Source organism: Diachasmimorpha longicaudata, chromosome 1 (assembly GCF_034640455.1).
Source record: "Diachasmimorpha longicaudata isolate KC_UGA_2023 chromosome 1, iyDiaLong2, whole genome shotgun sequence".
Lineage (NCBI taxonomy): Eukaryota > Metazoa > Arthropoda > Insecta > Hymenoptera > Braconidae > Diachasmimorpha > Diachasmimorpha longicaudata.
The window spans coordinates 5,487,547-5,515,143 of record NC_087225.1 but is presented as its reverse complement, the minus strand read 5'-3'; the positions used below and the strand labels follow the sequence as shown (position 1 = coordinate 5,515,143).

The window sequence follows — 27,597 nt, the reverse complement described above, 5'->3', positions numbered from 1 at the left end:
TCATCACACGAAAAAAAAATTTTTGTTTGTCGACCTCTCGACGTAATCACAAAGAATAATTTACGGCAATCTCTCTCCAAGTACAAACCGATTATTCCTCGAAACCCAGAATTTCTCAATCCTTTTCATAACCAGTAAAGGCAAAATCATTTCTCCCCGACAGCAATCTCCTTTCCAGGGCGGGGAGGGGAGGGGAAAAAAAGAAATTCAATTACGAATGGGCGAAGGCAAATTTCTAAATGTCGATTCACCTCACCCTATTCAATTCTCACTCAATCCATTGAAGATTCGTTAACATAAATCAGGGCAGTCAGCGCTGAATAAAATTCTCCAACGGCTGCCAGCAGCCGCATTTCGCGCTGGTGAAAGTTTCAAACTCTTTCTTGTATACAACAACGAAAAATCCAGGAAACTAATTCACTAAAGAAAAGAGAATTGTTACCTTTGTTCCGGGTTGGCTTGCAATTGGTCAACAGAAACAATACCAGAAAACCAGCTTCACCGGAGATGAAGTCAGAAATGAGGTGTTCAATGATAAAAACAATGATCAAGTGTCGTTAGTTTCATAAGAACACCGGAAAGACTCTTTACCCGGTGGTTAATCAAAAAGGGAGATTGAAGGGCTGCCAGGGTAAGGAGATGGAAGGACAAGAGGGGGCGAAGGAGGGGAAGGGGGCTGGGGGGAAATTATATCCACGAGGAGTTTATTTACTCGAGTGCGGAACTATTGGGGTCGTTGGGGTGAACATCGACGCGCGAGTCAGTGACGCCTCTCTACTCTGCTCTCCTCCCACCCCCTCCAGCCCTTTTACCTCCGCAATTCTCTCTTTTTCTCATTTCCCTGTCTCCTTTCAACCTCTCGCACTCTTCCACCCTCTCAACCGTTCCACCACCTCTCTCATCCCGAGTAACTTGCCAATACATGTTGTCTCTACTCATCGTAACAGGCCCGTGTGTGCGGTTCTTACGCCACTGGGATCGATATCCCGGGAGGCCAAACAGTAAACAGCCGGTTGGTCAGAATAGGGGGAGTCATAGTGGGGGATTATGACGCGCGCGCGAACAGAATTTCAGCTTTGGGACACGCGGTGGATCAGGGCAAATTCATCCTCCTCGGGTACGTGGAGAGAAGAGCTTGGTCCAATCTGGTTTACTGACTTGTGGGACTGCAGACTTGGGAATTTTTGGGACACGGGGGGGCAACAGTGTCAGACTATGATTATGACATGATTTTTGGTTTATTTTGAAATAATTTTTTTAATCTTTGGTGTTAGTAGGGAAAATATAAGGGGATGCTGGTAATTTCGAAGTAATTAGTCCCGGATAATTAATAAAGATCGAAGAAATTTAAATGAGTTGAGCAACTCTCGTTGTGGTGTTGCTTTAGATTTTCGAATTTCATTGACTTTTTCGTTTTCTGAATTGAATTCAATGTTTGTATTCTGTAAATTATCATCTATGACATGTGATTCTTAAGGTCTATGGAGATCGGTAGGGTTGAAAATGTTTGTCTGAATATTTTTGAAGATTTTCACTGGTTGTTTTCATGCACTGAAATTTCGGGTATTTTCGTCGTTGAAGGTTCGCAAAGTTGACAAAAAAATCAATGAGGACGATGAAGGCATAGTTCAGTCATTGTCTAAAAGTTATTAAGATTAGGAACATTGCAATAATTACATTCTCAGATCCTCAATTAATAGAAAAATCATCGCTGCTCACCGCTGAATATTCATGATTTCATTAGACATTTAAATAGGTTGAGGAGTTCTCATTTCAAGGCTGTTTAAACATTTAGAATTTCATTGAATTTTCAGTGACATCTGAAATTTCATTATTTTCTCTCCCTCAAGATAATCCCAAGACAATACTACCCCGAAGTTAGTTCCATATTAATTCCGAAAAAAAACATAAATGACTTAATTTATTTAATTCTCACAAGTTACCTAGTTGTCTATTCTCGCTTGTTATTGTTAAGGCAACAATCACTGTTAGAATCAGACAAGAACAGATTTCACGAAATTCCCTTTTCTAGACCCACACAAGCGAAACTTTAGACTTTGAAATTTTGCAAAAAATACACCGAGCTGAGAATTTATCGATCTCCCACGAATTAATTTTTTAAGGACATCGTAAGAGCCATTTTCTCATATCAAATGAAAAAATCGAGTTTCAGGGTAGTCATAAATCTCTGTTTAACCTATGCTTCGCGTTCTTGAAGCCCGCATTTCATTATTTATTATCTCGTAAACTGTGTAGTACAACTAAGTACAATTTTTTTAATAGGTGGAGAATATTATAAAGATTATCTATTTAGAACATGGACACCGCCGACATAAAAAAAAGTATTTTTCAATCGCCACAATATTTCCGCAATATTTCTTGCTGAAAAGATGAATCACCAACTTCGTATTCAATTTCACCAAGTAATTGATGAAATTCAACAAACTATTGTTTAATTCATCACTTAATAACGAAATTGAATGGAATTTCAATGAAAAAATGTCAGACAATTCACAGGAATTATCAATTAAATATTTTCAACTCTTATTGAGCTTAAAAACTGGGCTCCTGAAATTTTTCCTAATAACAATTTCTACCAAACACCAATCATCCAATAAAATTTTCAAAAATGCCATTTATTCATCCTCCTAATTGATTCAAATACGGTACATGTCTTGTCCCTCGTCCCTGACCGTAAAATGTATAAAAAATTGAATCAGTGCATCAAAATTCATTACATAAACACTCGTTCTGCTCAACTCCAACAAACCTCTGGAGCGGAGGAAAAAAAAAATGATAATATTGGCGAATTAAATTCATACTTGAAGCCAGGTGGTGGCCTTTGCGCTGCCGATCACAGCGCACATACACACAGTGTGTGTTGCTGAGAGTAAACACTGACTACGCCACTGACTGCACAAGGGGAATGCGGCGCGTCTCAGTGGCTCTCAACACTCCTCTCCAACTCTCTCTCTCTCTCTCTCTCTCTCTCCCTCGTCCCCCTCCATCACCCCTGCCCGCCGCCCCCCCTCCCCCATCCCCCACACCACCTTTCCAAACATTTACCAAGTAACGTTACTCTCGGGATAAAACTTAAACTCACGGCCATAGCTCCGAGTTTCATTTACCAGTCCCTCTTTCTCCAATTTAACGGTGTGATTGCCATGTGGGTGATATTAGTGAAAATGTAGGACACTCACGATGTTATTAGAATCGTTTGTATTACCACAAATGATCGATTCAACGAATAAACAGTATTCAAGTGATACACCGCTTTGATCCAGGCTATGGATGAGGGGATGGATTTTCTATTGTATCAACGTAATGCATACTGAAGGGTGAAAGAGGGACGCTGGATGACAGAGAAGGGGATGCGGGGGTGGATGGAGGGGTACAAGGGGTGGTGAAAATATGTCGCGTCAATCCGGCGCAGACGCGGCTACTCTGGCTTCAACCGGAGGTGGGGTTGTTGGTCTGAGTGAGGTGTTGGGTATATAACCAAACTCTAACCCTAATTGTAAATAGCATATCGGTATACTGTAGACACGCTTATACATGACAACTACTCCCTTCCTTTTCCACCCCTACAAACCCCCCAAGTCACCATAACTTGCCCCCATTGGCCCCATATTCCCGGGGGTGAATTGTGTCAAACGCACGTTCAACGATCTCTTTTGAAAATTTGTGTACAGAACAGAGCGTTCATTTCAGAATTATCCTATACAAATAACTAATTGAATCGTTAGGGGATTAATGGCGAGGGGAAGGGGTGGGCACTTTTGTCCACTGAAGTCTTTAATTAATAACGAGAGAGTGAATCGGAATAAATTGAGAAATAGGAGAGTAAATGGGGAGGGGGGGGAGATAATTAGGTATGAGTCTGTGAGTGTGTGGCCTTGCACTCGTCGACGATTTCTCTTGTTCGAAATTCAGTTGAATTCGTGGAATGCCGGTGATGACCATTGTATTCATGTCATTTTATTTTTCTCTTTTAGAGGTAGTTTCATCATGTTTGCGGTGGGGTGGGGAGAATAGTGCAACGTCCTCGTGTTTGTCGGGTTGAGACAATAGTCAGTGGCGTAGGTGGTGTTCGACTTTTAGCATGATGACGGATTAGTTGGGATGTTCAATTGATCGTTACATCATTATTCGAGTCAGCTGGATAATTATTGGAGTTAAAGTTTACTCCGGGGGAATTTCTTTTTTTTATATGGAATGAGGATGTTTGTATGGGTTTTGTTGAAAGTTATCGGTTATAATGATTTGGTGAAGTGCGCTTCATTTTAAATTGAGAAAGTATTATTTGCCGCACTCGTCGGTCAGTGGTAATGGACTAGCAGTAGTAAAGTCAGGGTATGGCCGGACGGAGTGGCGCAGGAGTTTTTCGATAGACGGTATACTGTTGTAATTCACAATCGCTGAATGAATAATCCAATTATTCACGTGGTAGGAGGGAAGGGGAGAATTTAGTGATCCGTGATATTAATAAACTGATAATGTAATGAGGTATATCCTGGTGGTTGAGAAACACTGATCGTGGTTTTACTTGTTTGGTACAAGCTAATCCAGAGTTGATGCGTCGTCAGTGGCACTCGGGTGTTCCGAGTAGCCACGAATACGGGGCGTACCGTGAAACAACCCGACGATGACGCAATGAGCGTTGGCGGAGCTTTGAGTACGCACGTCCAACGTGACGTTGCTACTCGTACTGTGTATGTACAACATAATGGTTTTTTTTTTATTTCGTATTGAAATTGACGAGATTATGAGAACAGTGAGACGTTCTGTTGGATAAATGGTCAATACTGGAGAAAATAGTCGGTGGGGATTTCATATCGGAGAATTTCGTCACTGGGATTTTCCAGTTTAACGATAAGAAGAGTTTCATTGTAAGAAAAAAACATTTGTTTTTTAGACACTGTTGATCAGGAATGTTAACGTGGATCCGGTTGAATTCAATTTGGATGTTTTTCGGATTTCCGGCAATTGAACTGCAATTTATAATTTTACTTTTCCATAGAATTTTCAATTTTCTACCGCGAAATAAAATTTTTATGAAGCTATAATATAATCACAGTTTTCGATATTGAAAATTATACCTGAAAGCTTTCAATATTGTACGTTGGAGTCCTGGTGTTTCATATTATAACGCGGACTCCACGTTATTGAGTTTCGATGACTTGTGATTGATAAAAAATTATAAACGTAAATGACGTTAAAGCGAGGCGGTTCAATTTTCGAATAGTGTTGGCGCCATTGCGTAACATCCCATACATTCGGAAATGTTGCATTTTGAAAATGGTGGTGTGCGTTCACATGAGAAAATAAATCAACTCAAAAATCGAAAAAAATTATTAAATAATTGCGGTTAAAGATTAACCAAAAAATCGGAGGTTTACAATTCAAAAATTTCTCTATCGATATTTTTGGCTTTTGCATTTAGTGGCTGAACTGGAATTAGTGACTTCAAAAGAGAATCAATTAAAGATTTTTTTTATGACTATATGTCTGAAATTTGAATGAAAATATCGTTCATAAAGTTTCGTAATTAACAAATATTTATTTGAATTTCAAGAGATTTGATCCCACCTGAATTTCAACAAAATCATGGAGTTTCATGAGGGTTTCTCCTAAAAGAAAAAATATTTCAATTTTTTATAATAGTGAGTCATCGAAGACTGACTGAAAGACTACGACTTCAACCGAACCCAAATCGATTACAAAATCATAAACTGTAAAGTTCTTTCTCAAAAGATGTGATTGTCTATCAACGTATCACGAAACAAGCATTTTAATCCGCACGAGTAGAACCAAGTGATTCCACACTTTGCTCTGTTATCTTCACAGACTGAAGCTCAAAAATTTCGGACAAACAAAAAATCACCGCCTCAGGGTCGACTGGGTTTTCTCCGACCGATTACTACCACCGGGGTGTTATCCAGATCGATGAGTAAGCTCATCCGAAATATAACGTTCTCCTACCGCTGGAATTATAACACGTTGGCCTTTTTCACTGCGCCTTCAGTAGAAATCCCACGGCATAGGTGAGACGCGCTATCAGAAAAAATTACATTTCGTGGGCCCTTGGCTAGTTATATTTAGGACACTGGTATTGAATACGATTAAAGCCTATTGAGGCTCCTCTACAATTTGATACAGATCACACCTAAAAAACTACTGGCAATTTCAGTTGAAGATTTTCAACAATGTGAAGTGAATTCGAGCAAAATCGTTGTCTCCGGGAGCCCGACGAAAAAGAAAATCGTGTGGTTTTGGTTTTATGCCCAAGCGCAACGGGAATAAAAAAATTGAAAAAAAAGTAGTGACTCTGTCTCGCTGGTGGACTCGGCCGTATTATACAGAAAAAAAAATGCACATGTATGCGCAGTGGATACAGCGGGCTTTTGGTGTTTGTTGTAATGCCGAGTAGACGGTGAGTAGTGAATGCGAGTTGAGTCGAGTGATGCCGATGTGAGACGAGTCGACGCGAGTATCACCGAGACTAAAGCATGAAAAGAGTCAGTGGCTTACGACTCCTCGAGGCGTCAGGATCGTCGTAAACGGAGGGAAGGGGGTCTATGTCTCTCTACGTATTCCCATGGCTCTTTATACCAACGAGCACGTGCGCCGCGTGACAGCTGATAACCGTTCGCGCTCGCACGTACACAACTGTCGTAGTATATACGCGAATGAAGAAATAATGAAATTTTCGTAGTCAAAGAGACGTTAAAAATTGATTATTCTACACGAGCTTCGCTTGTGCTACTCAATGACAAATTTTTTTTTTATAATAAGAGGAAAGAAAAGTCGTCTCACGTTTGAATATATTTTTACGATGTATTGAGACAACCAAGGTCGACACCGGCAGAGTTGCCTTCGACTGAGAAAACAAAAGGTTTTTTGTTTAAAAAAAAAAGTATATGCACACTGTCTGCTTCCGATAAATCACAAAATCTACTCGTCGGAGACAGTGAAAATACATCGACAGCACTGTATCCAGATGCAAATGTCACAACGACATTTAAATCGAAAAATGACATCGGTGAATTGTCATATCTGACGTGTCTTCATGCATTGGACTCAATTTGATAAAACCAGTAGGACTATCAATCACTGCCATACACACAAATGCTAAGGAAAAAAAAAACAATCAGAACGTTTTTTCCTCGAAGAGGGTGGCAAAAAAAAGTCTGGTAAAAAGAAGTTGAGATACGAGATTATTTGAGGAATCAACGAGACATACTGCGTTATCGAGTCTTCCGTTGGCAACTCTTATCAGCTTTACGAGAATAACTTATACACCGAAGCGTAAACATTGGTGAATGCAACGATTATCGCTCGTTCATACGAATTTTCAAGATTAAAGTGTTTATTCATATTACCCGTAAATTGAATATCGCGGAGGGGAGACAAGAAATATCCATTAAAATAAAAATCAGATTCAAATAATTGACGTATCCAGGCCCCTCAGACATTCACTCACCCTATGTAAAAATCAACTCTCTAATTCCCAAATAACTGGACAAAATTAAAAGAATTGAGAGGAGAGAATCTCACGAAGAAGCGAAAAGAGCAAAAACAGATCGGAGGGGGTTGCGGAGAGTTTCATGATAAAATTGAACAGCCAGAGTTGCCAAGAGTTTTCCTTGTGAAGTGCCTTTTTTTTTTCTCTCTATCTCTCTTTCTCTCTCACACAGTTGTGTGTGTATCATCATACGTGTGTGGCATCAGCATCGGCACATCGGTGGTTCTTGAGTGAGGTGCCTGGGCACGCGCACTCCACCTGCTAGCGTGTAGTGGCACGCGCCATCCTCCTATCCCTCTCGCGTGGGCCTGAGCTCCCTCCTCACTGCCATCTCCTTACCCCCCCGTGGAACGACGTAGTCTCTTGCCCTCCCCCTCCTCCTCCTCCTCCTCCGCCACCACCCTCGCACACCTCTGCCGTTGCCTTCTCCCTCCCTCCCGCTCCCCTCCTCCCGCCCCCCACCCCCTTTTCTTGTTCTTCCCTCACGCGTGCCACGACCGTGAGTCGGGACGCGCAGGAGTCAATCGCTCGTGGGCTTCGACTGGACGAGCTTGCTTCCTCACACACTGTTTGTCCTCCATTTCTGTCGTATCATACCACTTGCCCTGCTGTCCCTCAGTGTCATTCAACAAATAATACATCAGCACTGACGAGAGAAACTGATTAGTTCGATCAATGATTGATACAATTATCTGATCATCGTACAATTTAGTTTGAGTAACGAGAGTAAATATCGCTTGGAGGGGCCCGCGATAGTTGAAACATGAAGATGTAAACAGTCCAGCAAATTGAGGACCAAAAAGTGAAGAGAGCGATTGAGAGAGAGAGAGAGCTGCTGCTGTTGGGTGGGAGGGTGGGATTAAATCCACACGTATATTATTCATCTCAGGCAGTTAGATACCAAGTATGATCGAGACAACAAGCCAAGTGAGATATTTACTACAGTGACAGAAATAGTCGTGTTGGTTACCCGGAGAGAATCGACACGTGTTAAAGGGAACAAGGACTTTTGGGATTTAAAAGCGTGTTGCATATAACGTGCATTATCATGAAACAATAGTTAATGATTATTGACATTATTAATTATACCTCAGAGTGACGTGTAACGTTATCACGCTAAATATTTATGTGATTATGTACGTACAAGTTGTGTGATATGGTGGCCACTGTGTACAAGAATATAAGCACTTGGAGGGACGAACGACGCTTGAACCACCTGTTGACGATTTACGAGAGGAAAATTGACGGGTTAGTTTGTCGCGTGTTACTTGGACATATTTTCCAATTGTTTTCGAAGTGAAAAAAAAATGCTCATTTGTGGAATTTTTAAACTATTGACACTGCAAACGCAACGTTAAATTGACGGTTTATGTGCGAATCGGGCATTGGTTTTTTTTGTTTTCCTGTGGTGGATAATAGTTGTGCACCTGTAAGTGTGTGGAGAATTTGAATGAAACACTCGTAGAGTCAAGTTGGCATGTGAAAATATTGACGCGTTGCCGGGGAATCGTGTGATACTGCGCGCTCGAGTGGAATGTCAAACGCACCAGTTGACAACACACTGTTCACCGATGCTCGAGTGGACTATCAGCCGATTGGCGATCCTCCGTGTCCACACGAGGCGCCATCCAACACGTTAACCCTAGTGCTATCAACCCCGTTCATCAAAGCAAGAGTCCTGTGAATAAACGAGAACGGCGGAAAAAAACCTTGAAAATAAAAGAGAAAAAAATTTCACCGAGTCTGGGGAGATTTTTTTTATTTGCAAAAGTTCGAGGAGCAAAAAAAAAAAATATTGTAAAGGGGTCAAAGGTCGGTGGAGAGTGCGTGACGGGCTCCTCGGGCGTACGGGTTAACTCCCCGCGCTCTCGTAGTGTCCCATGTCGCGCGCGTGTTCCATTTTCTGGTAAAATAAAAAAAATAAAAAATCCTTCGGCCGGGCATAATCAACATACAATAAGGCCCCCAGTGTATAAAGTCTCAATCCAGACGACAAAAAGTGAATAATACCGAGGGAGGGGAAAACGAATCGAGGAACAAAAACACGTCTCTTGAATTCCAATGACTGTTCTTTAAAGAAGTTAAATAAATATAAATAAAAAACAGAAATACTTTATGTATATCAGTGGAGTGCGACAGTGAGTGAGGAAGTTGAATTGATAAAAATTAAAAATAAAAATTTATTACTGTACAAAATATAACGTTCCACCAACTTCTGAAGATTATCATCGATGGGCCCAAAAAGTGAAACAGCGAGATTCATCTCCTGAAGCATATTTCTGTACAACTTATCCAATTGGAATGATGGTACGTTTATAATTGGCGCGGTTTACTCAGTATAACGTGTAATATTCCGATGTTACTTGAATCTCGCGTGGGGATAGGCAATTGATGATTGGGTAGTGGTGCCGAGAATGTACCGGGTGGTCGGTTGTCGACGTGCGGCCCGTTTACTTTACTTAATATCTATAGTTGTTGTCGGGTAAAACGCGTTGCCAGGCCAGTGACGCGCAGTCCCTATAAAACATATACCATCAACTCCAGTGGGAATGGGTGAGGGGGTTATGGGTGGCGGATAGTGGTAGGATGGGAAGGGGGGAGGGGGGGGGGGATTCACTGCATTGCTTTTGGATTGAGTGCGATGCACACAAGTCCCGCACGACAATGGATCAGCGACGTTCGTCTAACGGAATTCTAACTGGCCACCAACGATAACCAGAGCTGTACTGTACTCTCGTTTGTGGGCTGGAGGCCACTAGCAGCCTTTTGCCTCCAAGACCCGGTGGATTCCGTTGCACTAATCACTATGTACCAAGTTTGTTCCTCTCTGGCGGAGTTGAGCGGTGATTTTGACGGGCAGAGGGAGGGAAGAGTGGTAATTGTAACAGGAATCACCTGGGGAAATAATTTCTAGATTTGATCCGAGAGCGATATTTGATCTCAGTAGGACTAGATTGAGTGGAGAATCGATTCGTGGCCGGGGGATATCAGAGAGAAATGTCAAGTTGAGTTGACTATTCAATTGAAGTAGGGATAGTTGAGTCAAGTCAGACACGGGATTATGAGTTTTCATGAAATGTTTTTATCACTTGGGGGCAATATTTTACTTGTTAGACATCGTGATGGAGGAGGATAAGGTCTGATTTTTCGGTGAACAAGAGTTCTTCAAGGTCTGGATGGACTCGCGTGTAGGGAGCGCTAGACACTGACCACTGGTTCAGAACCTCTTTTTGGTGACAGGCGCTTGGAAAGCGCATTTTCAAAATGGTTTGATGTGCGTAGAGGGATTTGTTTCGCACACGACAGGAAGTAAGGCACCTGTTCATGGTCTAGGCCTGTTAGGACAATAATATGCTATGCAACAAGTGCAGTAAACATTTTCTGACGGTGTGACGGTTAGAAAAAAAGCCGAAGGCGAATTTTCTAATCGTACGAGTGAGAAAATATGTACGATCCGTAGAAAACTATCGGGCGAAAACCTTGCAAAGCTCCTGGAAATTTCCTTAAAAAATTCACTCACTTCCCTTATCCCCTCTCCAACGTTATTTGCCAATTAGCTTTTGTGGCTGATTGTACCAACGTCGAGCACTAGGTATATTTAGCCCGCGTGACGGGAATCGCTCGGTGGAGGTGGACTCGTGAAATAAGGACCATTTGCAAAGTTGTACATTGATATTGTCCAGCACCATCGCATACCCGATGGTATATTCTCCCATGAAAACATTTCAAAGGATCAGATATCAAGATCTGTTTGTTTTGCTTCTGCACCAGTGAGAGATGATATACTTTTTGGTGGTTCTCACTTCTTCTGCCCTTCTTTTCTCCACTTGTTTTTCCTCCTTGGATCTTACTTTCTTTTTTTTTTTTCTCTCTCCTGTGGCGCGTGGAAGAAAAGGGGAGAAGGATTCGCACGAGAACTCAGCGCGAGCCACATCTCCCTCTTTCTTCGTGAGGATTTCCATCGTCGAGGTGGCGAGCTTGGGGAGGGCGTGTAAAACCTCTCGCCACGGATCGATAGAAAGGCCGGAGGGTTGAACGTGGTATATCTATTTGTGTATGTGTGTCGGTACACTATATGTACATCTGCGCGCGCTTGTATTAGTTAACGTGTATATGGAATAGCGAGAGAAGGCAACGAATCTGGAAGGGCCATCGGTGGCTCAACGTACTCATGTGTCGTTACTCATCGTCCTACGTTTGTTCTACTCTCTCCGTCATTTTCGTTTTTCAAAGAGTCACATCGTCTCCGTCAGCCGGTTATTCCGCCTTGTGTCTTTGTTGCGAGACACTGTGTCTTATCGCACTGATACGTACATTGGGGGATTTGTTTTTTTTTTTTTTTTCAACTGACGGTGGAAATATTTTATAAGCTCTCGTAAACAGTAAACGTATGACTGGTTACCGAAGGTAATGCAATATCGATCAAGTAGTTAGGGAAGCCGTAGCCGTTGTACTACTTGGGATATTTCAAATTGTCCGAGATATTATTACAGCGGAGGGGTGAAATGGTTTTTATTGAGTTCAATGGAACTCGAGTTTTACGCTTGCTGAATTTTTATTCATATATTTTTCAGGCCTAGTCGGGGAAATTGGGGAGTGGTGAGAATTTGGGCGGCGTGGGATGAGACATTTTATTGATTTTTTTGTAATTTTAGGATTTTTTTTTCACGATTTATCAGTTCATTGATATTTCGGTTGATTGCATTTTAAGAATTCAGGGGAAACATGCAGTGGGAAGATGAAATTTCGACTTTTTATTTGGAATTGTAATCATAAGGTGAATAATCAGGAGCTAATCGAATTAGATTTTTAATCATTTGAGAAAATAAGAATATATTCTTTTCGATTTCTACGAATTAAATCCATTTTGGGGAGCAATTATTGTTGAATTTTTATTACAACATTTCTTGCAATTGAAACTATTTGGCAGTAAATTTTCGATTAATTAATTAATTGAAAATATTGATAATCATTCCTCTGAAAATTAGTCCTTGAATGTTCATGAAATGATGTTTTTCAACAGCTTAAGGAACACGGCCAATTTTTTTCTGCCGACTTTAAAGAAAACATGGAAACCACTAACAAAATATTCACTAATATTCCGCTGCTCCTCCCAACTCGGAGAGTTGCGTCGACAACTTAACGAGATACTAAGTCCCCTCAATCCGGAACTTACACAATTTTTTTTTATTTCGCCATCAAAAAACTAATTTTTCATTTATAAACATTAGAAGCATTGCATGCATTTTGCATCGATTAAAAATTGAAAGATCGGAAATGCTCTACTTACATGGACCAAAAATTACGCTTTCTCTCAAATTTAAAAAGTGTAATAAACAGGATTTTTTAATGTATAAACGTCAGAACTACCGCGCGTTGATTAGACATTGAAAAACAAATATCACACGAGTGCTCCAGCGTTTAATAGATTTTCAAATCACAAAATATCGGAGACCCTCATGTATTCTGTAATAATTACAAAATCCACCAAGTTTAACTTGAAATTGCATGGTTAATTTTCCAGCTCTATAGTTTAATTCACTAATTTGCTGGAAAATTTCGGCAAAACTATGAAACTCCGATGTATCCATTCACCGAGAGAAAAATTCTTTAATAATTTATGGAATAAGTTACGGAACAGTTACGCACTTTTTCCGTGAATCTTCAGTAAAAAGTCCAGAACGTTCCAGAAAAAGTACGAAACATTCAGTGAAAAAAATGCGTAACTGTTCCTTAATTTTTACTGAATATTGTTTTGATTGGCAGATGACGGAACAGACCCGTAATTTTTAAATAATTTTTCTCTCCTTATTTCCCTCTTAAAAAATAGACTTTGCCTCCAAGTAAAACATTACCTATCAATAACGAGCAACATTTCAACGGATTTCTCCACCCATCCATGTAAAATTCCCAACACCGATGATTACCCGTGATGAGTTTTATCGATCGTAAAATGATATGAACCCATCGGCTAAGATTATGTGTCGGGATGCCTCTGTGAAATCGATTCGGCAAGTCGGGCGCCGCGTAATGTTAGAAAGGCGCGCGCGTCAAGTTTGTTCCGTCGGCGTCGGGGACGCTTGAAGGAGGAGGAGTGGGGAGGGGTTGAGGGTGAGGGTGCAGACAGGGAGGGGGAACAGAAGCGCCTAGTGAGCTTTCATGAGGTTGGGTATGAGGGTTAAAGCCTATATATTCTGAGTGCCAGCCGGTGGAGGGGGGGGATTCTGAATATAGAAGTCAAAGACAACTTGCCGAGAAGTTCTCGGTCTCAGTGAAAAGTTTCCGTTGATGGTAACCAGTTCAGGTGGTGGTGAAAGGAAAGGGGCTGTTATACACATTATATGCCAGAAGAAGGGACATAATGTAGGCTTGTGCTAGGCAAGACACTCCCGATGGTGCTTCATACTCATTGCAAAAGCTTTTCTGTTGCCTGTCCTCGAGAATTTCACCCCTTCTCACTGTCGACGACTAGGGTGTATACACTCTCTCAACGGGTAATATAAGGGAAATGGATATGCAAGCAGGAGAAAGCAAGTCGGGAACGACAGAGGACGCTTGGAACTCACTGACTCTCTTGGAGGCCCTCCCGCTACCTCTCCAACCCCCTGTGCCCTGGCAATCGATACTTTGCCGGCACTCTCCACGGTGTCACGGAAGTCGAGGCCTGTGCCTGTATTTCCCACCCCAACTCGACTTCACTAGTACCCACACCCCCGCCAACTCTTAACCCTTCGTCACCGACTTGCATAAGCCCCTGTGTACTTCTCATTGGCCTTCGGAAACCTCTCGAAACAATTACGCACGTTTGAAATCCATCCATCTGGGTATTTTACTCTTCTCCATGAGTCAGGCTGGTCTTATTCCTTTCAGTCGTTAGCGAATCATTTTTTTTTCTTACCCGTTTCTCTTTCAGTGTCGGGCTTGATTCAGAGATAAGATTTTATATCAGAGTCTCCGAGTCTATTTCTTCTTGGGCTTTAAAAAAATTACTCTTTAAATTTTGGCAAAAATTGATTAAATTTTTCACAATGAATCATTCATTCTACGAATTTCATGTGATATTCCATTTTTACGATAAAAAAAGGTAACATCAACAGTTTAACCGCTACTATCGATTATTTAGGGAGATATTCATTAACCAAGTGGACGAATTCGGTTGAAAAATTTCGGTTTTCTCTTACTCTCTCGCCCATGAGCGACAAAAATGTGACGAGTTCATTTATATGCACGAAACATTGCCGGAAATAGGCGATTAATCTTTGAGGTCAAGTGGTATTGGGTAGATAATTTCCCTACCAAAAAGTTGAGTCAAAATAATCATACGCTTTTTACAGATAAACCTGAAAAATTAACGTTTGTTTATGAGAAAATATCATATGACTATCAGAAACTTTATTGTGACACTCCTGGACATTAGCACATTGTCTTGTCATTGCTCTTGAATGAGTTAGAATATATTCTAGAATGAAATTCAGAGGCACTCGAGTGGTATTTTTCACTGTACGTAGGTTTTGATGAAATAAGCAGAGATTATTCCCTGGCTGAATCAAACAGTCCTGGAAAACATTTCGCGGGAGTTTGTACGGGGGCCCACATACAGTCAGACTTGTTTGTTCAATAGTCAATTCGACGGCCGATGGGAGTCGTGCCAAGGTGCTGAAATATTTTGCATGAAGGCTGGCCTCGGTTAAATTCCCCCTCTCATTCCAATATCAACAGCCATTCGATTTTACTCTCTTCCACACTCCTCGCTGCGCCACTGGATGTATAATCTCCTGGAATACATAAGCCACGGGATGTTCAGCAAAGCAATCTCTCCGAGTCCTCTGATCTCCTTCGAATGGAAATCACAGTCTCAATCTTGCTTTACCATCGACAGATGTATGTACATTATTTCCATGTAAATGAGCACTGACTTTGTATTGTTGAACGGTTTTGAGGCACCGGGATTTCTATTGTAAATAACCACCTTGCAAGAAGCAATTCTCTGAAAACTTTCCGGGTGCGGAAGTTCAAGGGTAAGCTCCATGGTATTGTCACATGATTTGCCGATTCAATCGTTTCTTTTCATAAATTTTAATAGTTGGTCGGATTTGGTACGTTTAAAACTGATCAATTATCATTTCGCTATCTGCAGCAAACCAAGACTCCAGTTTATTATCTGCATTTAACTCGCTGATGCTTCATTTTTAATCATCTTTCGAACAAAAAAAAACTCCACGTGCGGCTGCCATTGAGGTATCCAAAGTCATCGCGCTCTAAAAATCTTGAAAGAGTATTACACATATCCTTGAAATCCATCGAGAAGCAACTGTAGGCAGTATTTAAAAAAAAAACAACGATAAAAAAATGTCGCCGCATGGTTGAACTGGTTATAAATATGCAATTTGTCGAGTAACAACGACGACCGCGTGAAACGAGATTGCATAACGATTTTGTTTTCTTCTCTCTTTTCTTACAAGCATGAGTGCCACACGCGTTACGACAATGAACGAGAGATATGACGATATTTTCATGGAACTGCAATTGTCAAATTATTCACGGATTAGACTTAGAACCCATGGGAAAATCTATAACGAAAACGATCGAATGCATTGTAAAATTTAAAAAAGAAATAATCGATAGCACGTGATTGTAGAATGACTTCATGTTGGATTTGTTATTATAATTATGATAAATTGGTATTCCAAAGGGACTGCAGCACCGAATAAACTTTGTACCCGGTGCATAAACAGTGGGACACAACGATTGCTATAAAAATTCTAGATCTATGAACGGGAATAGAAAATCATTACTGTGATTAATTCTATTTAGGTGAAGTAGAAATTGTATTTTAAAATTGATTCTCAATTCAACTGTGGTAGAAATAGCCTCAACGGATCAGACGCATATCATTAACCCCCCTGGAGACGTCTCAGTAGTATAATATGCACGAAGGTATATGCACTGGTAACTGAAAAGCCGCGTTGTATATAACCAGGAGTAAATACATGCGCAAAATCCAAAGCGCAAAACCATGTACATGACACGAACCAGATCGACGCGATGTAAATACACTTTTGCCCGTCTAATATTGCGTAAATCCCTTCCTTCTCTTTATTACCAACAATCGACACATGCAAGCGACAGTTACAACGACAATTCCGTTTCCAATGGTAATTATCATCGTTGGAATTAAATATTACTGTGTCAATTAAACATTGTAAGAGAGTATAAAAAGCCAAAGGATGAAAGTATGAAAGTTCAACTAGAGATTTTTTACACTCCGTATTGATATGAATGAGAATTAATAGTGGAAAATTGTTTGTTTCAGCAGCAAAAATTCCTGAAGAGAACAGCGGAGGATTTGGAGCCCGCGGGTGGTGGTGGCAATGATGGCTTTGGTGAGCCCCCGGTCAAAGTTCAATGTACACAGGGCCAGCATCAGCACCAACAGGCCCAATCCGGGCCGGGTGGTCCCCATCATGGACATAGCCAACATCAAACTGGTAATGGAACATCTCAGGCTGGTCCCCAAGGTGGTGGAAATGGTAGCAATGGGGGTGGATCTGGCTCTGGTAATGGTAATAACGAGGGTCTCACCAAATTTCAAGTTGAGATTGTACAACAGTTGGAATTCACAACGTCAGCAGCTAATTCGCAAGCCCAGCAAATCTCCACAAACGTCACTGTCAAAGCCTTGACAAATGCGTCGGTGAAGAGTGACCTTGTGAATTCGTCGTCATCACCAAAACCGGGAATGGACAATACAACGACGTCATCGAGGAGCCAGAATAATGGACCTGGTGGAGGTGGTGGTGGTGGAAGTGGTGGTGGTATAGGTTGTGTTGATATTGGTAATTTAGTGGAGTGTAAACAAGAGCCGGACAATGATTTTGTTGATCTCGAGCAATGCGCTGCAGCAGTTGAAAAAGATGCTGCTGCTAATGGCGTTGGTTTTCCTGGTTTTTCTGACTTTATCGGTGATGACACTGGTGATGAGATATTTCCATCAGACGCATTCAAAGATCTCATTTCTGAGATATCAGATATTAATCCAGATTTTATGAAAGACTTTGACTTTGATGACAAGAGTGGTGATTTACTAGGCTCCAGTGGCAATGCTAATACAGGGAGTGTTGTTGGTAGTAACACATCAGGTACGATTAATAATGGACAGATTAAGATAGAGGATGACAAGGATAGCCATCAACATGGTAATAGTGCTACGAGTAATGGTACAAATAATGGAATTATCAGATCAAACTCGAGTCCGGGTCTGGGTGGATCGCAGTATTCACCGGCACGTCTGCCATATTCAGGGCTTGATTTCAAGTCTGAGATGAGTCCTGCGGCCCAGACTTTGAAGCAAATGGCTGAACAACATCAGCACAAGAATCAACTTGTACTTGGTAATTACAATTCAGCAGCGGCTGCCGCAAGGGGTCCAGCATCAAGATCACCTTACGCTGAATTTCCACAGTTTGGGGGTAATGCTGAGGCTTATCTTGGTAGTCCTGGGAATAATGGACCAAATAATCAGAATCAAAATGCTCAAAATGCTCCGTCTTATCACAAGAGCAATAGTAATCCCAGTTTTTCGAGTCAGACTGCTAGTGATATGTTTGCTGCACAAAATCAATTCAATTTGGATATGAAGAGGCCTCAGCAAGCTGGTGGAAAACCGAATATGCTTGGACCAACTGGTGGATACAAGCAACAGTACTCGCCTTACGGTAGTCCAGGATCTATGCCTAATCATGGGAGTCCTGGCTATCCATTACCACCTAGAGGGGGACAGGGTGGTGGACCTAATCAGCCTGGCTCGGCTCAGGGACCCTTCACGAGCTCAACACCTCCTAGACCACCCTCTGGACCTGGCACATCCACTTTGCAGATCAATCAGGCACAGCAGCTTCACATCTCGAATCCCGGTCATCAGATTCAGGTAAGTTTATTATTTATTATGGGCAGGGTTTCGAATACTTTGAATTGAATTTGATCATGTTGGAGTAATGAAATAATTAATTATCTCCACGCAACAAAGTTACAATCCCAGGAAATATGAAAGTCTCAATCACAAGATGCAACCGTCAGGACATTATTATCCCATTACTGATGCCAAACTTGAAAAGTAATTGCAATTAATTATTGATTAGTTAATCAGTCTCGTAGAGCTAGTCACCGACAAATAATATTCTGCAATTTCTATCGCATTCCCTTTCATCATTAATTTTTTCTTTCCTATAAATCATTCATTTTTCCAATGTACTGATGAGCATATAAAATTGACCTCTCAATCCTGTACAGTAATTACATAAATCCGAAGATTTCTGAATCAATCTGGTTATTCCAAGTCCCTGACTATTTTCCTGGCAAATTGTCTCAATTATTTAATTCCATCGGGCAACATTACACTGTCAATTGGTGAAGGCTTAAATTTCTCCGTAAGCCCCCGATCGTTAAAAATGACTTTATTTAATTACTCCTCCTCCCGTCATCACATAACATCAACCCGATTAGCCTTCAATGTAATTGGTTTAATACATTTGGCTTGATGGAAAAAAAAAAATTGACATTTGGAAAATTGGTTTGAAATTGGTTCGTGAGTCCTTAGTGAAACAAAAGAGTGATATCTGTTGCGTCGCGACGACTCGGCTATTTTTGTCGTCGAATGGACGGTCAGAATCGCGTCTCGCGGGGGCGAACGCCAGTGGCGCACCACCCGTGCGCAACAAGTTGTTTCCCCACTCCTACCTCATCTCTTCTCTAACTTTTCCCCTCACTGTTTGCAATATTCTAGCCCCTTCCTACCACCCTCCTCATCCTCCCCCTCATCACCACACACACTTGTTCACTCTTTCTCGCTTACTGTGTGAATGTACAACTGGTGTATACATTGACTGTCGTCACAGCGTCCTGATGCGCACCCGACGTCGCGTCGACCCCCCTTTCCCTCCGGTTCACTATCAAGGCAAACGTCTGCTTGATTTAACCGCCTATATGCGAAAACCCGTATCAGTACTATTCAAAATAATCTTTCCTTTTCGTGTTTATGTAACTTCATCAATTCGGATTCTCCTAATTTTCTGTTTGCGCAGTGGGAGTTTGTCGATTTTGAAGATTATAATTTTTTATTGTTAATTTACTCCGGAGGATCCACGGGATTTCCCTCCGGAGTTAGTGCTATCTTATTCGTCAAAAAGATTTTCGTTAAAAAACCGAAAGGAAATACCAGAATTTCAGGTTGAGGCTGACTTTGAAACAGAGTTCGCAATCAATCAAAATTTTACAATGATTTGCACTTCATTCTTATCTGAGAATAGACTTCGAGAGAAAATCAGAAACATCGTTTGACAATTTTAACCGATATGTAATATCTTCAGTTTAGTGTTCATGATCCTCTTAACAAACAAAAATAATGGTTTCGTGGGTTTAACTGAGTCACCTTCTAGGAATCGGATTAGATTTTGGAGATTATGAAAAACTATCAGAAATGGTTGAGAAACTCGGCTAGCTTTCTACTGATTTAGTGAAATAACTTCACGAGTAGAGAATTACATCTGAAAGATCAATAAAAACATGTTGAAATTTGTTTAATACTTCAAAGGATCAAGCAATTCAGGGGGATTCAGCTTTCAATTTTCACAATAAATTTAAAAATTCGGGAAGTCATTGAAACATCTATGATACCTATAATAACCCTAAACTTTGGAGTTCCGAATGTGAATATTCCTTTGAAAAAAGACTGATGAACTTATCAGAAAATTGCAATAGTTCCAAATTATGCATTTTCTGCAAACAATTTAATAATCGATTTGAATTATAATATGAAAAATACTAATTTTATGTCAAATGCTCACGCAGTTGAACTGACAAAGTTGATAACAGAAAATGGTCGAACCCGTAGTGTGGTCTGACTAATACTGTAAGCATCTACTTGGACGCTCTCAAGCGATGCATGTGCAATAATTATTGGAGAAAAGAAACCCACCAAGCCCTGTTCTCGAACATACTTCCGTTCCCAACAATAACTACATTTTCACTCAATTTAACCAATGAAATTTACAAACATCTCTTTAAACAAAATAAGTTGGACGGCAAATGCCGTTATCTATCTATGAAGAATAAACAGCTAAAGAAGTACTAGTACAATTGCCGGAACGAAATAGATACAACTAGAACAAATTCACAATTTGATAGTGACTTTAAATTCATCTAACGGGAAGAAGAATGATAAATATTATTTTAAAACTAAAAAATAAATTGTAAATTCCAGGAATGTCCTGAGTCTGCAGATAATCATGAATTTTTCCGTTGCACTGGATTTCCCATTAATTGAAAATTAAAACCACCGTTTTTCTCTCAATTACACTAATTGTCGCCCAATAATTTTTCTCGAAGGAATTTTCAACTAATTTTTTCATTAAATTTTGATTTTTTATTTCTTGCCAACAAAGAATTATTTTCACATAAGTTATCATATCATATAACTTCTATTATCATTTCCTTCATTATCTACAACAAAATCACCACACGTGAATTTATATCTTTGAATGCAGTTGTATTTTAAAATAATCTCCTGGGAATCCACTCCGAATATTTTAATCGAATCGATCGAATCTTTGCCCTCCTGATATTACTGAACTTCCAATCTCATTCAGTTAACAGAATTTTCAAATGAGGCAATTTCAAAACTTCCGGATAGAATAGTTTATTTTTCTCCATTTGTTCCCTGAATTTTACGGTGATATTTAATGGAGGGCGAGTCGTATACCGCGTTCCGTCTCGGATGCAAATGTTCTGATTACACGACGAACTAACGGACAGACTCTCTGTATTTACGATTTTATGCTAATAAGACACCCGTCGCAACACCGCAACACCCCACCAACCGGAAGTTGATGTCGTCGAGCCACTGGCCGCCTGCGTGGACTCTGATTCGGTTCAAGGGTTACATTTTTATTTTCCCTTTCCTTCTATTTTTATTAATGACGCACTTTTGGCATGAATGTCCCATGTGATTTCCAATTGATGCACATGTGCAGTAATCACTGCCTTATACATAAAAAAAAATCTTCAAATTATCAACGTTGATGTCAATCGACGAACGATTAACAATTCAAGAAGTAGACGGTACCACGTCGGTATCGATACGCGATGCGGAGTAGAATTGAATACATAAATCGCTGTGCAATCACTTGTGGTGTTTTGTCAAATTATGGGAAGTTGGACCTTCCAACAATTGACGTTTCTATGTCTTCATTGGAATGAAAAAATTCGTATTGTAATTTTTATCTGTTTTTCGAGATATTTTTCACTCTTTTTTACTCTCTTCTTCGAATTCAACGTGCAATATGTCTGTCAGCGTCTTCGCAGTTACCATAATTTTATTAATTGACCAAGGATCATAGTATTAATTCGACAGATTTTTCTTATCATTTTAAACTTCTCACATCAAGTTGAATAACTCTCGACTATATTCGTGATCCCGTTTCCGGCCGAGAATGAATTTAAAAGAGACACATGTGACATTCATGATACGAAAAATCTCATGGTAGGAATATTATGCTGGTGCCACTAAAATCGATGCTATCTCACGGCCGAAGAGATTGACTTTGTAGCCGTGTCCGAGGGGACTCATCCTGTGTACCTACAGCCAGTTCGTAACCCCACAGTGTCACCTATGTAAAACAGTGCGCTTAATTGACAAAATATTCAAATATCCCTTGTTACCTTCTAACCAAGAATGAGGCAAAAGCTTTACTCCCCTCCCTTCCCCTCACCGGGCATCGTAACAATGATAATTTTATGCCCTCCCTCATCTCAATGACAATGACAATGTCCAAAGAAGTTTCCAGGGCGAAGAATAGGGAAAAAATATAGCCGGTATTTTCTACAAAATTCTCCAAATTGTTGAATTAATGGTGAGACTCTAGATTGCTCATTCTCTCAGTGAAACACTGTTTATGATCCGATTTCCGATGACGGACTGTATGCGGAATGATGATGGCATGCGTTGAGCTTACGTATGCCCAGCAAATGTTACCAACAATTGTGATTTATCAAAAAGCACCCGGTCTCTCAATTTTCACGTACAGTCCACATGAGCAAACGTGATTCGATACACCGAATGGGGTGGGAGATAACACCGTGTTCGCTTTTGCGGCTGATCCACTGTGCAACGTGACCCGTGAAGCTTTTTCGAAATAATTGTGTATCGTCAGCTTCATAACCCAATCACCAAGTACGAATGACAGAATTATGCAACTGTTGGTGAAGAATTCCGGAGGAATTACGATTTTCATCCCGAACGTTGGGTTATTTATACTATCGTTGTGTGACATTTTATCTACATTTTTTGGTTTCAAATATTAACCACTTTATGATTATTTATTGACCATATGTATGCCCTTTCGGGTTTTTACATTTTGATTCCTCTTCCCTTTGACCCCTATTAGTACATTCTTACATATTATTTGTAGAGATAATTTTACATTGGCTCGTGTTTGAGCTCGTGCAGAAATATAGACAGAAGAAGAAGAGATTTAATTACATTTAATTCGGTATTATGAACATAGGAACATAGGAAATTGATTGGCTTGTAATTTGAAATTTAGGCGCAATTTTAAATTTCTCCTCGATGTACTTGTGGTTTGCAGCAATTTTTTTCGTTCTCCATACTTTCAAGCAATTAAATTTCGACAAAACCATTCAATTCTTCACAACCAAAACCTCCTAAAAGGCTCAAACTCTCCCCCCCTAATTTTTGAAAAACCATCTCTCCATTGATTGTAAAAATTTCATCAAAAGTCCATAAATTCAGCTCCCACTCCAAAAAAACCAATACAATCATTTGGAATTCCGAATAACATCCATAAAATTTTCTCCGAATGTTTCCATTATCTTTCTCTCCATCAAAAACTTCACAATTGAATGAAGCCGAAGCTCGGTAGAACTCCTCAATAACTATCCACGATTTCCCAATTGAAGACTTCTCTCAAGCTCAAATGAGCAAATGCAAATAAGCCTCCGGAGAAAAAAAAATGCAATTGCATCCCCTCTTGTTCCCGTCCTCCAGCAATTTAATGCACGAAGAATTCACCAGTGAGTTTCACCCCAGTTTAAAAGACAAAAACAAAGTAATACAAATCGCAATGCGACACCTTGCTCGACGTCTATTATATTCACATTGCTTACACTTTGAGGCAAATGTGTCGCTCAATAGATCTGTATATACAGCTGATGAAGGCCTGACTGAGTGCGTTGTGTCGTTGTGCACGTGCGTCTGAGCATAATGTATAAGGCACATTCCACAATGCCTGTGCATACCGCGCTGAAATCAATACCCATGTCCCTCTCTTTGTAACCTACATCGCCCCGACATTCGCCTGCGTACAGTCCAACCCGAAAATTCTTCTCATCCATTTTTTTTATCCCACTCACCTCCCCCGTACAGCATTGTTCCATCGTTTTTTTTTCCAAGTGCTCAATACAACATGACGTCTTTCGATTGTTCAGACATCGCTCTGGTGTGTCTCGATGCATGCAAAATTCCCCCGCTCTCTCTCTCTCTCTCTCTTTCTGTACCTCAGCATCGTATGGCAATCCTGCGAGAAGTTAATTTTAGCTCGACCGTGACATCGGTGCGCGACACTCAGCTCTCACACTTACATATGTTTTTTTCCCCTTTTCTTTTCTTATGTATTCATGCGCAATTATGTCGTTCAGGTGTTGTATCGAGACCCAATGACAGTTTTAATGAATCGAAGGTTTATTCATCGTCATTATGAGATATCACAATCGGGAGAAATCGCACTCCAACTGACTGAAAATTCACAATAGCCTCCCCTCAAGGACCGTTATTCCTCCAGCCAAATCCTTTTCCACTCGCACATCAGAGCTTTCATTTAAATCCCATTTGATCCTAGGGTCCGGAACATTTTCTAATGGCTGCATTTATTTAAACTTTCGAGGTCTGAATGTGAATTTCGATATTAAATGGCTAGAAAGCCTCTTGTCAATCTGAAAAAAGAGCAAAAACTCATGAAGTCATTCGAAAATTGCAATCAAAACCGTTAGTTCAGAATTATAACACAAAAATACTGGTTATGTGTCAAATGCTCAGGCCATTGATAACAGAAAATGGTGGAACGCGTAATGTGGTCTGTCTAAAACGGTACGGATCTACTTGCACGCTCTCAAGCGATTCGTGTGCAATAATTACCGGAGAAAAAATAACCACCAAACGCTATTCTTGAACGCACTTCCGGTCCCAACAATAACTGCATTTTTACTCAATTTAACCAATGAAATTTCCAAACATCTTCGTAAACAAAATAACCCGTTAAACCGAGCACATACGAGACAACTTAATGCAAAGTTACTCGAACCCTAATAACTTGCGACTCATTTCGCAGAAGTTATTGAGTGGGATTTTGCCTTCTGGAACTCATAACACAACTATATACTTGATTCAGGCCAGATAAACACGCTGGGGGTATTCGAAAATACTCAGGGACGAATGATATGTGCATTGCAAAAGCCATCTGCTGTGTATCATCATGAAGACGTCGAATCCTCTGGACTCGAGTATTTTTTACAAAGCCCCCTATTTCTTCCCTGTATAGATTTTTTTTTTCATCACTCCTTTGCCAAAAAGTTAATCGACCGAGAGACAGAAATCTCACACTCTCTCATCCCACAGCGTCTGGTTATTTTTCACTCGTGCTTATAAACGTCGAAGAGCCAAGCGAAGAGGAGTAATGCTAACACCCAAGGATTCTTGGAACTGCTAGTCACTCACAAAACGTAGCACATTTACAACATTACATATCGTTTTGCCTTGGGGTTGTGACTGTGTGTCCATATACACTGTCGCAGTTTCATTTCAAATTTTTTTTATTCAAAAATTTCTGATGTATTTTAGTTCATAGAGGATAACTGAGAAACTGTTTCACTAATATACTTCACCATGAGAATTCCCCGATGACTCGTACAAAACCTCACTCATGTTTGATAAGATAGTCTCGAAAGCCCATGTTGTCTTGAGTTTTTTTCCAGGTCACCGGAAGTGGTAAAATTAACACTGACTGGGCCCTATTTTTTTTTTTTTTGACAATTTCTTGTAGTGCCAGTCACGTCACTATCTTCCATTCTGATAATCTCAATTTCGCTGATTTGGAACTGGTTTAGGATTCAAGGACACAGGAATAGTTTGGATGTTTTTTCTTGGATGCGATGATTTGATGATTTTAGGGTCAAACTAGCACTGGTACCTTTGGTAGGAGTCCAAATTTCTGGAATGTGATCGTAGTCCCAACATACTTAGTCTTATTCAGGATTTTACCGAGAATTGATTTCATGATTCAGAAAATAACGTTTCGAAAATTTCAACAGCTGCAGTTGTTTATTTGTAAACAATCAATGTTTAAAAAGATGATCATTTTTTGTGGAATGTAATTTTTTTTTATGTGATTCAATTGACGTGTGGCCGGTGCAAAATTTGGATATCGTTCGTAATTGGAATTGAAGAGAATTCAATTTCATCTTTTGAGAGGATTATTAACGCGTCGATGGCAGTTTGAATTTTTTCAGTTATGAAAATCACATAGAAAGTATCTTCAAGTTAATTTTTAGAGCATTGAAAGGAGTCACTTGTTGGAAAATTCCCCTTTGATGTCAATAATCGCATGGAGTGGCCTTGCTAGGACTGACCTTGCGGGGATTTTTATCAACTCTAAGAAAAAAGTACAATATTCAGTTAAATAATAATTGACACTTCATGGACAGGAGACCAGTACTTCCGGTGATGTGGCATTGAATTTAGTTTAAAGACAAAATAATCATTAAGTGCTTGATTTTATTGGTGATTTCAGGAAAATTCGAAATTTTTCAACAGTTTTTAACAGGTCTATAAACAAAAAAAAGATCTATAGAAAAGACATTGATAGAAAGTTCAAAAAAAAATTCAGTTGTCCATTTCGTACACGAAAAGAAATTTTAGATAAAAATTAGATCTGCAGGGGGTGAATCGGGGGATGAAGATTAGTTTTATCGCAAAAATTAGTCTCCTAAATCTAATTTTTCCAACAAAACTTGACTTAAAAACTCGTTGATTGTCATTTCCCCCAAGTTTCGCCCTCTACAGGTGTAGATTTAATCCAACATTTCTTTCCATCTGAGGGATTTTTCAATTTGTAAAATGCCTTTACTAAAATTCAGGATAAACTCACATATAATTTATCCGAAATTTCGCAAACTTATCGTAAGGTTCAGTAGAAAATTTGAGAAATATTTATACCACACATCTCCATAGATTCTCCATAAAGTCAAACTAAGGCGTGACTCGTATCGAGATGCTCTGGATGATATGCTCATTTTTCCTCCCCTTCCCGCCTTGGCCTGATATCCGTCCAAGTATGACGTAATCTCCCTTGTATGTTAATCCGTCACGTTGTGTTCAGTCGCATCAGAACCTATTTTCTCGAATCATACTTCGCGTCGAGAGAGCAAACGACAGTTTCGTATTACGTTCGTCATTCGTATTTCACGAAAGAGGATGAGAAAGAAAAAAAAAGAAATACTGCTGGATGGAATGAGCATAAGATTAGATCGTGTTACACTGGGATGCATCTCTTGCAGTTTCCACCAGTCCGATATTCAACTCCCGGTCCCCGGTGGACTCGCCAACCAGAGAAAATGGGGAAGAACATATCAGGGGGGAGGGGGCTGGGGGAACTTTGCTGCAGTCAAACTGGGGAGAATTCATCCTCTCGTTTCGTTGTAACACACTTGGGTCTCGTACCCCTGGAAAATTCCAGGATAACTTTGAGCCTGACTCTCTTCAATATTCCGTTTGGAATTCCGAATTCGATTGCATCAAACTACGGCCCAGGGGAGGTGGAGGAGGTGAGGGTGCACAGCTCCTGATGCATATAAACTTGGAGGCATCCAACACCCGGAGTCCTGGGCAGTAACCTGGCCGATCGATTTCTCGATGCACAAACCCGTATATCGTTAGTGTCTAGTCGTTCACCCGGTATCCAACGGGGAAGATGCCTTTTACTAATTGGAATGGCAGGATTTTCATT

At 40.3% G+C, this 27,597-nt stretch overlaps 1 protein-coding gene across 6 annotated transcripts in view; it reads left to right on the top strand.

Moving 5' to 3' along the window:
- Nucleotides 1-27,597, top strand: part of LOC135166849 (neurogenic protein mastermind) — a 73,517-nt gene that overhangs the window by 28,379 nt on the left and 17,541 nt on the right. For 2 of the 6 annotated variants that reach the window (XM_064129516.1, XM_064129506.1), the window contains one exon: nt 16,839-18,452. In XM_064129516.1, the coding sequence (XP_063985586.1) occupies nt 16,839-18,452 (1,614 nt within the window). Of the gene's footprint in view, nt 1-7,968; nt 9,833-15,927; nt 16,681-16,838; nt 18,453-27,597 lie in introns of those variants that run through there. The other 4 variants (XM_064129550.1, XM_064129542.1, XM_064129533.1 and 1 more) reach the window with 4 other exon arrangements.